At 18.8% G+C, this 12,050-nt stretch overlaps 3 protein-coding genes and 1 long non-coding RNA gene across 8 annotated transcripts; 1 reads left to right on the forward strand and 3 right to left on the reverse strand.

The window, feature by feature from the left end:
- Window positions 1–413: 413 nt before the first annotated feature.
- On the reverse strand, window positions 414–4,468 carry LOC133666927 (uncharacterized). Of its 5 annotated transcripts, XR_009831826.1 has the most exons (15): window positions 4,257–4,466; window positions 4,010–4,062; window positions 3,753–3,795; window positions 3,508–3,560; window positions 3,249–3,291; window positions 3,019–3,061; window positions 2,772–2,824; window positions 2,513–2,555; window positions 2,266–2,318; window positions 2,010–2,052; window positions 1,781–1,823; window positions 1,550–1,592; window positions 1,303–1,355; window positions 1,044–1,086; window positions 414–868 (listed from the first exon to the last, which is right to left on the reverse strand). It is a non-coding gene; the product is annotated as an uncharacterized LOC133666927 (long non-coding RNA). The 5 variants fall into 5 exon arrangements; XR_009831827.1 differs by lacking the exon at window positions 2,772–2,824 and having other exon boundaries at window positions 4,257–4,468; XR_009831828.1 differs by lacking the exon at window positions 4,010–4,062 and having other exon boundaries at window positions 4,257–4,463.
- A 679-nt stretch (window positions 4,469–5,147) lies between these two features.
- Window positions 5,148–6,215, reverse strand: LOC108001254 (large ribosomal subunit protein eL28). Its single transcript, XM_017062190.3, has 4 exons — window positions 6,081–6,215; window positions 5,715–5,811; window positions 5,352–5,594; window positions 5,148–5,268 (listed from the first exon to the last, which is right to left on the reverse strand). Exons 2-4 carry the CDS (start codon window positions 5,799–5,801, stop codon window positions 5,182–5,184), a joined length of 417 nt encoding a protein of 138 aa, XP_016917679.1. The 5' UTR covers window positions 5,802–5,811; window positions 6,081–6,215; the 3' UTR covers window positions 5,148–5,181.
- Window positions 6,216–6,247: 32 nt separating this feature from the next.
- Window positions 6,248–7,521, reverse strand: LOC114576748 (S-adenosylmethionine sensor upstream of mTORC1). Its single transcript, XM_017062193.3, has 2 exons — window positions 7,372–7,521; window positions 6,248–7,280 (listed from the first exon to the last, which is right to left on the reverse strand). The coding sequence occupies exons 1-2, from the start codon at window positions 7,519–7,521 to the stop codon at window positions 6,351–6,353; spliced, it is 1,080 nt and encodes a 359-aa protein (XP_016917682.1). The 3' UTR covers window positions 6,248–6,350.
- An 88-nt stretch (window positions 7,522–7,609) lies between these two features.
- Window positions 7,610–8,655, forward strand: LOC108001256 (ubiquitin-conjugating enzyme E2 G2). The gene is made up of 4 exons (XM_017062196.3): window positions 7,610–7,752; window positions 7,873–7,954; window positions 8,106–8,224; window positions 8,307–8,655. Exons 1-4 carry the CDS (start codon window positions 7,698–7,700, stop codon window positions 8,564–8,566), a joined length of 516 nt encoding a protein of 171 aa, XP_016917685.1. The 5' UTR covers window positions 7,610–7,697; the 3' UTR covers window positions 8,567–8,655.
- Window positions 8,656–12,050: the final 3,395 nt, after the last annotated feature.

The following is a 12,050-nucleotide window of genomic DNA, read 5'->3' on the forward strand; positions in this document are numbered from 1 at the left end:
ATAGAGAATAAATTTAAAATCTTATTTATATAATCGGAATTTTTATTTCATATTTTAAAATACTAATTGCTTTAAAGATTTGCGTCAAGTATATTATGATTTAAAATAACGAATACAAAAAATATATTTGATACAACCATATCATAGAAAATTAGAAAAAAAAAACGAAAAGAAAAATATAAACACAGACTGTACTTCTTTTCAAAAGAAACAATTCGTTTAAGATTGATAAATTGTTTCTTGTCTCTTCCTTTCTTTCCAAGTAAATATGATAATATTATCAATATCTAAACATTGGATTTTATTTTTTATGAAAAAAAATTTTTTTAAATTCTTTATTATATTATATGCAAGCATAATTTTTGAATTTTTTAAAAATTATATGTAGAAAATAAATAAATTTAATAAATATAAAAATTTTTTAATAATTTTATTTAATCATAAAATATAAAACATACTATATAATACTAATAAATATATAAGTAATTCTAGCAAAGAAAATATACAATATATATATGTAGAAATTATTACAAATATAATATACTTATATTATAACATATATTTATTATTTATAATATTGTTTTTTATCTTCAATTTCAATTCAAAAATATTAATTTCGGTATTACCAGTAATTACCTGTACAAGAAAATATGAATTAGTTCCCGTATTTTTAAATGCGTTCATACAATTAAATATATATATACACTATTCTCAGAAGTAGCAAATTCAAAATCATAGGCATTCATAGATCTTGGTGAATAAATCATCATAATAATTGAAATAAAAATTATTTAATTTTTTCATAAAAAATTAATAAATTTATTACCTTTCTTAAAAAATATTAATTTTATTCTTCAGATTTAAGTACCTACAAAATACAAATTATATTAATTGTATTTTTTATTTTTTTAGCAACGAATTTAAAAAAAATCAATTAGCAAACACTATAACTAATCATAGCACTCACAGATCTTGATGGTTTATAATTTCATCATTAATATATTAATAATAAATAAAATAAATATTAATATTAGAATACTTACACTTTATTGTAAGATTCTTCTCAAAAATAATTGTCATATGAACCTGAAATTTTATCTTTTTTTAGTAACAATTATATTCTAATATGTATAAAACAATATATATATATTCATTTAACAAATTCAGTTAGCAAATACTACACTAATCATAGCATTCATTGATCTTGGTGGTGTATAATTTCATCATTAATAGATATATAATAAATATGTATATTACTTTATTTATATAAATAAATAAAATAATAATACTTAATATACTTACATTTTATTGTAATATTCTTTTTTACATAACATTCAAATAATTGGTATATAAACCTGAAATTTTTTTTTTAATAATTATATTTCAATATTAAATATGAAATAAAATTAGTAAAATAATATTTTTATTTTTATTGTTTAGTTAGCAAATACTATTAATTAATCATAGCATTCATAGATCTTAGTGGTTTATAATTTCATCATTAATATATTAATAATAAATAAAATAAATATTAATATAGAATACTTACACTTTATTGTAAGATTCTTCTCAAAAATAATTGTCATATGAACCTGAAATTTTATCTTTTTTTAGTAACAATTATATTCTAATATGTATAAAACAATATATATATATTCATTTAACAAATTCAGTTAGCAAATACTACACTAATCATAGCATTCATTGATCTTGGTGGTTTATAATTTCATCATTAATATATTAATAATAAATAAAATAAATATTAATATAGAATACTTACACTTTATTGTAAGATTCTTCTCAAAAATAATTGTCATATGAACCTGAAATTTTATCTTTTTAGTAACAATTATATTCTAATATGTATAAAACAATATATATATATTCATTTAACAAATTCAGTTAGCAAATACTACACTAATCATAGCATTCATTGATCTTGGTGGTTTATAATTTCACCATTAATATATTAATAATAAATAAAATAAATATTAATATAGAATACTTACACTTTATTGTAAGATTCTTCTCAAAAATAATTGTCATATGAACCTGAAATTTTATCTTTTTTTAGTAACAATTATATTCTAATATGTATAAAACAATATATATATATTCATTTAACAAATTCAGTTAGCAAATACTATACTAATCATAGCATTCATTGATCTTGGTGGTTTATAATTTCATCATTAATAGATATATAATAAATATATATATTACTTTATTTATATAAATAAATAAAATAATACTTAATATACTTACATTTTATTGTAATATTCTTTTTTACATTACATTCAAATAATTGGTACATAAACCTGAAATTTTTTCATTAACAATTATATTTCAATATTAAATATGAAATAAAATTAGTAAAATGATATTTTTATTTTTATTGTTCAGTTAGCAAATACTATTAATTAATCATAGCATTCATAGATCTTGGTGGTTTATAATTTCATCATTAATATATTAATAATAAATAAAATAAATATTAATATAGAATACTTACACTTTATTGTAAGATTCTTCTCAAAAATAATTGTCATATGAACCTGAAATTTTATCTTTTTTTAGTAACAATTATATTCTAATATGTATAAAACAATATATATATATTCATTTAACAAATTCAGTTAGCAAATACTACACTAATCATAGCATTCATTGATCTTGGTGGTGTATAATTTCATCATTAATAGATATATAATAAATATATATATTACTTTATTTATATAAATAAATAAAATAATAATACTTAATATACTTACATTTTATTGTAATATTCTTTTTTACATAACATTCAAATAATTGGTATATAAACCTGAAATTTTTTTATTAACAATTATATTTCAATATTAAATATGAAATAAAATTAGTAAAATAATATTTTTATTTTTATTGTTCAGTTAGCAAATACTATTAATTAATCATAGCATTCATAGATCTTAGTGGTTTATAATTTCATCATTAATATATTAATAATAAATAAAATAAATATTAATATAGAATACTTACACTTTATTGTAAGATTCTTCTCAAAAATAATTGTCATATGAACCTGAAATTTTATCTTTTTTAGTAACAATTATATTCTAATATGTATAAAACAATATATATATATTCATTTAACAAATTCAGTTAGCAAATACTACACTAATCATAGCATTCATAGATCTTGGTGGTTTATAATTTCATCATTAATATATTAATAATAAATAAAATAAATATTAATATAGAATACTTACACTTTATTGTAAGATTCTTCTCAAAAATAATTGTCATATGAACCTGAAATTTTATCTTTTTTTAGTAACAATTATATTCTAATATGTATAAAACAATATATATATATTCATTTAACAAATTCAGTTAGCAAATACTACACTAATCATAGCATTCATTGATCTTGGTGGTGTATAATTTCATCATTAATAGATATATAATAAATATATATATTACTTTATTTATATAAATAAATAAAATAATAATACTTAATATACTTACATTTTATTGTAATATTCTTTTTTACATAACATTCAAATAATTGGTACATAAACCTGAAATTTTTATTAACAATTATATTTCAATATTAAATATGAAATAAAATTAGTAAAATGATATTTTTATTTTTATTGTTCAGTTAGCAAATACTATTAATTAATCATAGCATTCATAGATCTTGGTGGTTTATAATTTCATCATTAATATATTAATAATAAATAAAATAAATATTAATATAGAATACTTACACTTTATTGTAAGATTCTTCTCAAAAATAATTGTCATATGAACCTGAAATTTTATCTTTTTTTAGTAACAATTATATTCTAATATGTATAAAACAATATATATATTCATTTAACAAATTCAGTTAGCAAATACTACACTAATCATAGCATTCATTGATCTTGGTGGTTTATAATTTCATCATTAATAGATATATAATAAATATATATATTACTTTATTTATATAAATAAATAAAATAATAATACTTAATATACTTACATTTTATTGTAATATTCTTTTTTACATTACATTCAAATAATTGGTACATAAACCTGAAATTTTTTTATTAACAATTATATTTCAATATTAAATATGAAATAAAATTAGTAAAATGATATTTTTATTTTTATTGTTCAGTTAGCAAATACTATTAATTAATCATAGCATTCATAGATCTTGGTGGTTTATAATTTCATCATTAATATATTAATAATAAATAAAATAAATATTAATATAGAATACTTACACTTTATTGTAAGATTCTTCTCAAAAATAATTGTCATATGAACCTGAAATTTTATCTTTTTTTAATAACAATTATATTCTAATATGTATAAAACAATATATATATATATTCATTTAACAAATTCAGTTAGCAAATACTATATTAATCATAGCATTCATTGATCTTGGCGATTTATAATTTCATCATTAATAGATATATACTAAATATATATATTATTTTATTTAAATAAATAAATAAAATAATACTTAATATATTTACATTTTATTGTAATATTCTTCTTTACATTACATTCATATAATTGGTACATGAACCTGAAATTTTTTTTTTAATAATTATATTTCAATTTGAATAAAAATATTTTTATTTAGATTTCAGTTAATAAATACTGTTATAATCTACATAATAAATATGATAAATAATCATAGCATTCATAAGTCTTAATGGATAAAAATAATTATAATAATTATATACAAAATAATTCATTAAAACGATAAAGTAATAAATAATTATAATTTATTATAAGAAAATTAACAAATATTAACAAATTAACAAATATACTTACAAAAAAATAATGATTTTTATCCAACATCTATTTATGGATGCTGAAATTAAAAATATAATTATTATTTATATGCATCTTTAAAATAATTAAATTAAATAACTTACCTTTCAAATATATATACTTATATATATGTAATTACTCTAATCTTTTTTTTTAGGACTTTTAAAATAAATATATTAGATATAATTGCAAAGAAGAAATATTAATTAATATTAAAGCTTTTAAAAATAGCAATTCAATTAAATAAATTAATTTATATATAAGAAAAAATTTCAAAATTGATAAAACAATTAATAAATCTTTTTTGCAATATATATCACATCTATAAATTTACATTAAAATGTATATTTATTAATATACAAATTAATCAGCTTTTTTTGTTGTTCGAGTCTTCTTAGCAGGTAAAGGCTTTTGGGAGCGCAACACAGCACTAGCTCGACGTAATGCAGCCTAAAAATAATTTATTTTTATCATATTGATAAATTTTTTAAATCTTTATCACAAATTTCATCTTATATTTCAAATAAATCTACCTTAGTAAGATCTATACGATATTTATTTTTTGTAAGCAATCTTTTTAATTTATATAAGGAACGACGAGCTCCAGCTTTCATTGTGCATCGAACTGTAGCTTTTGCAGGCTTGTTCATAGCTTTAGCTTTTTTATAAACTACTGTAAATCCTTTCTTATCAGATGTATCAACAATACCAACACTTTTTCTATGAATCAAACCAGAATAACGGTAGCTACTCAAATTGGTCAAATTGTTAGATTCCTAAAATTTTATATTATATATCGATTTATAAACTTATGAAAAAAGATTCAAAAAAAATAAACTATAAATATATAAAGAATCAAAATTTTAAATAATTTTAATAAAACATGTTGTACAAACCGTTGAAAATGGTTTATTAATATTGCGTTTTTTTAAGAGGAACGCATTATTGTTACGGATAATCATCCAATTTAAATGAGATGACATGATGAATTATCTGAAACAATAACATATAAAATTTTTATAATAATTTTATTTATATAAATAGAATTATTCTATTATATAAATATATAAATTTGAAAATTGATAACTATATATTAACCTATAAAATCATTAAACAAAATAAGAATTATTTATTTTAAATTATTAAATCTTTAAATTACTTTTAGAGAAATAGTTCATAATTATTAAATTATATACTTATTAAACTATACGATAAATAAAAAATCTAATATTCAATATTATAAACGAGAAATATAGACTTACCACGTGTATAGCTAATGAAAAGAAATCAGAAAGGCATATTTAAGATGGCGTAAAATAAATGATAGTTCAGAAAATTTATAAATATCCCTATATAACGTATAGATTAAAACATGACAAAATTTCTTTTAAAATATGATTTGAAAGAATACAATTAAAAAAATAATTGATTCATTTAAAAATAATTATTTATTTTATATTGTGGTAGTTTTAAAATTCTATGTTCTGTATTACAAAAATTGTAATTACAATATAATTAATTTTTTATTCTTATTACATTTGTTGAAATGGTAATTCATTGAACATATTCATTATTTCATTCATATCATATTCTTCCTTTTCTTGTTCTTTATTTTCATCAAATATTCGTAAATCTTGAGGAATATAAATTGAGATGTCATTTAAATACAAAAAATCATTTTGGGGTAACTTTTGCAAAGTTGCCCACCTTGTTGCGACATCTTTAAACATACATTTTCTAAATATTAAGCAATGTATATGTCGCAGTTTTTCATATTTTATTCTCATAAATCCTAACTTACTTAAGACATATCTCCATGATTTTATTATCTTAGCATTTGCACCAACATGTTTTGAATCAGGACTTATAATAAAAAGAATACCACTAGTTTGCAATAAATCATAAGCTTTTTTACAACATATATATCTTTGTTTTGGACAGGGTAAATATTCCAAAAATAAGGAAAATACAACTACTTGAAAAGTGTTTTCAGGCAATTGTAAAACTTGATAGTTATCATTAGAAATTAATGTTTCTTGTCCAATTTGAACATTTAAAAAATCACAACGTAAAACTTTTTCTGGTATATCATTCAAATCTATTGCAAATACATCAAACATATCTAAAATTCCAAATGGATTATAACAACTGCCTACATCTAATAATGATATTTTATCGACTAATTTTTCATTATTTTTATCAACATATTTAGACATTTGAATTTTCTTATTTTTATCACTTACATTATAATTTATAGCGATTTCAGGTTTTATATAATATTTATCTATTTTCTGTTTTATATTTTCTTCTCTCAAATCATATTTCTGTCTTCCACCATTTAAAAAATATTCTTCACATTGAGTTTTAATCCATTCTATTCTTGAATATGTTGAATTTTTAGTATTCAAGTTATTTTCTATCCAATATATAGTTGCCAATTTTTGCATAGAAGAAGCATATTTCTAAAATATTTATTCATGAAATTTTACAGTCTTTTTACTTACAATATTATTTTTATTTTATATTACTAATTAATAAATAATATTTAAAAACCTGTAAAATATCTTTACGACGAATATGTCGTTCCCACGCAATCTCAGGACCGCAATTTTGAGCTTCTTGTCGCAACGTGGCATGTGTATTTTTAATAATATCTGATAAATATTTTTGTTCTTCCGTTGCCATTTGAATTTTTACATTCATTATTTGAGCATAATACAATATAATATTTTGCAAAAATAAATAATTTCTTTAAATTCGTAAAATAAATAGATATATATATATATATGTGTGTGTGTGTATATACGATAAAGATTCGTTTTGTTACTTTAACCTAATGTTCATTTTTGACATTTCATTTAATTCTTGTCGTTAACCCCATGATCAAAACAATGGCGGGTTCTGCATTAAGACGATTAATGGCAGAATATAAACGTGAGAATTAAGTTTAATTTATTGCAATTCACACTTTATTATAGATATTATGTAAAATTGCTTCTTTTATTATTTTTTTTGTTTAATTTTAAATAATAATAAATACTATATAATTTATAGAGTTAACCTTAAATCCACCTGAAGGTATTATTGCTGGTCCAATAAATGAAGAAAATTTTTTCGAATGGGAAGCCTTAATCACGTAGGTATTTTAACAAAATATATAATTTTAATTATTAATTTTTAATTTATGATAATTTGTTTTTGTATATATAATATATAATAAAATATCTATCTGATATATATTTTTATTTTTTCTTAATTTTAATTAAAAATTTAATATCTGTTTATAGTGGACCAGAAGGAACATGTTTTGAAGGAGGAGTTTTTCCAGCAAAATTAATATTTCCACCAGATTACCCATTAAGTCCACCAAAGATGCAATTTACTTGTGAGATGTTTCATCCAAATAGTAGGACTTTTTTTTATTAAAATATTAATTTTATGTTTATTTTTTATTGACTTTTAAAAATTTTGAATTTATATTTCTTTAGTCTATGCAGATGGCAGAGTATGTATAAGTATATTACATGCACCTGGTGATGATCCCATGGGCTATGAAAGTAGTGCAGAAAGATGGAGTCCAGTTCAAAGTGTAGAAAAAATATTGTTAAGTGTGGTAAGTATGTTAGCAGAGCCAAATGATGAAAGTGGTGCAAATGTTGATGCTGCTAAAATGTGGAGGGAAGATCGCTCAGAATTTGAAAGAATCGCTCAAAAATTAGTTAGGAAAACACTTGGTATTCCACCTTAAATTAAAATGTTTAGTGTTTAATTGAAAACAAAATTGTGTAATTAAAATGTCATATGATTCAGTGCAAATATATTGTCTTTAAATTAAAATTTTATCGAAATGTGATATATACTTAAAAAAATGTTTTACAATCATGTGTAACAGTGATAAAGTGTATTTAATTAAAAAAAATTAATAATTCAATTTATTAATCTTAAAAAATGTATTTTATTTTCAACATTACAGTACAAACATGGGTAATCAAATACATATATATTTGTTTATATTTAGAATACCCTTAACTATAATAAAAGTAACAAAAAAAAATTTTTTTCTTGTGCTCATAAGTATAAAAAATTTAAATTGCAAAGACATTTTATTTAAGTTACAAAGTCATTTTATTTAAATTACAATTATGAAAATAGTATTAAATATTTCGTAAAAAATAATTTTCTATTTAATTATTTTATTATATTATCAAAAAAATGATAATATTTTAAATAAATAATAGTTTTAGAATATAATAATATAAAATTTGTATATTTAAAACTTGTAGTAAAATTAATATTATAATATTAATTTTACAAATTATAAAACTTATTTATAGCAATTTATAAAATTAGCATATTTTTCTAAAATTTAAATTTAAAAATATAAAATTAAATAAACATATCTATTATTCAGATTTCATTTTTTATAATACATTTATTTCAATGAATTGTTCATTTTTTTGTTATGCATATTGAAAAACATATTTTATATTATCTTAAATATTTACAAAATTAAAAAATTTATAATAGATTTCTGATTATCATGCAGAGCATGTTTTCTAATGAATTTCTATTGCACACATATATTTGATAAATTATATTAGACTAGAAAAAAAATAAGTTAAAAAATATAAAATTGTAATTTAAATATAATTGTAACTTTTATTAAAATAACAAAGAGCTTACATATTTTTAAAAGTTCCTTGTATAAATTTATGTTTGGATTATATCTTTGAAAAAGATAAAAAAATAAATGCAAATATTTGGAAGTAAATTGATATTTATTAATAAACAATACTGAACTCCAACTTAAAACGCAATATTTATGACTAGCATTTGTCAATTATTTATAATAAACAATAATAAAAAATTATTAATATATTAAAATCAAAGTACAACATTGCATTTTTAAAAAATAATTTATATAGAAGTTTTTTTATTTTTTTATATTTTTATACATTTCTATAAAATTGAAAATATTTATATAAAAAGTAAATTTTATAAATATTGAATTTTTAAATAATATATAATAAAATTTTTGTATATATAAAATATTTGAAACAGTTTCAATTTATGCAATTAATTTGAAGAATTTTTTAATTGATAAGTCAATGTTATACTTTGATATAATTATAAACTTTGGCATTTAAGAAATAAATTACTGCTCTATGCCAAGTGCATTTTTTTATTTTTCTATAAATGTATAATTTATATATATATATATATATATATATATATATATATATATATATATATATATATATATATATATATATATAAAACTATCTATAATATGTAATAATTTTTTAATTAAATATTATATTAAATTATACATTTTTATAAGATTTAAAAACATTTTATTTAAGAGTATATTTTGATATTATTACTTTGAAAATGTATAGTTAATTATAAATTTTAATAGTAATGATAATATCACATTTCATTAGCAAAAATTAAAATTTTATATTTTATATGTTACTATTAAGAACACATTATACAAATATAAAGCTATTAATCAATGTCACACATTTATCACATAAAAAAAGATTTCATGAACATATTTATCATTTAATAACACTTGGCATAGAATTTTTGTATTTCTTTCTTAATATTGATGTTAATAATAATGAAACATAATTAAATAAAGCATATTTTTCAGTAATGCTAATTTCTTCACAAGAATACATATGTGCAACTTATATTAATGTAAAATACATTTGTTATAAAATGGTACTAATTCTGCTCTATATACCTCCCTTTGTGGCTGAGGTATTATGGTGCCTTTAACCATTAATTATACGCACATGCTTCACATACGTTTAGATTTATCCTTAGACATAGTCTTTTTCTTAGACACTCTGTTAATAGTAATTGTATTGCAAAATCTACCATGTGAATATTGAGTATAAAATTTGTTTATTTAGTACTGCAAAGTTCATGAAAGTGCAAACAAAAATTTCTGAGCAATATATAATGTACATGTGGCCTTTACTATTCCATGATTTATGAAGCTGCACAGGAAAAGCAATTTAAATGCAAAATAAAACAAAAAATTGTTAATTAATTTATCTAATAACAGTCAGTACATATTTTGTATAAAAACTTTCTTCATCCTTGAAAAATCTATTTTTATATCAATGCTTCATAGTGAGCTCTGTATAGCATTACAGAATACAAAATTTATCAAAGTAATGTCTCTGTTTCTGAAGATGAGATTCATGTCTTCAGGAAAGAGACAAAAATAAAAATATATATTATTATAATTTACTAAATATTATCTGAAGCTCCTTTCTACTTTTCAATTTAGTTAGTCAAAATTGTAAATTGAAAATTTTTCACTTGATTTATATTAATTCTTAATATTAAGTTATAATCTAAAATTTATATAATGATACAAATAATATATATATATATATATAATTTAAGAATATAAGTTTCGGAAATTTTATCCGAATTAAAAAAAAACATATTTTCATAGATAGATAAAATTACAAAAAATTAAATACATAATATAAATTCGAATAAGTGCCTTGCACGATGTAATCTTGTTAAGTTTATCTGAGCACAAGAATAAACAGTGACTTTGATTACCTTCATTCAACTGTATAATTTAAGGAATCAGAATTCTATAATTTATAATTTTATATAGCACCAGTCGCTAATCAGTTATAACAAAGAATCTTTTACTCTTTCAAAGAGTAAATATTATTAGATCTTAGTTTAAAATTGGCTATAAAGAATGAAAATAAGTATAATACATTTAAAAAATTGCACATCATATATTAATTATCCATTATAGATTATTACTTAAATCACAAAATATATATATCTAATTTGCCAGATATTAATAAATTCCTGGCAATTTAATTATTCTATAAAATTAAGTAATATACATAAAATATTTACATTATAAAACAATTTGAAACAATGAAACAATGTTCCATCCAAAGATTATTTTTAAAAATGATTATAATAATTTGCAGAAAAATACGATTGATGCTTGAATGAAAATATTTATACTACATTATGATTCCATTAATTCGTTGAATATTTTATCTAAGTTAATCAGTCTGTGGCAGCTACTTCTAAACTTAAAACATGATATAATAATATTAAACTAATTAGTATAGAAATTTTCTACAAATGACAGACATAATAACTGATTTTTATATATGCCAGATTATATTTTAATATATTAGCATTTTTTTCATAATTGCCTAACATTTTTTCATAAT

The sequence above is a fragment of the Apis cerana genome, linkage group LG11, assembly GCF_029169275.1.
Source record: "Apis cerana isolate GH-2021 linkage group LG11, AcerK_1.0, whole genome shotgun sequence".
Lineage (NCBI taxonomy): Eukaryota > Metazoa > Arthropoda > Insecta > Hymenoptera > Apidae > Apis > Apis cerana.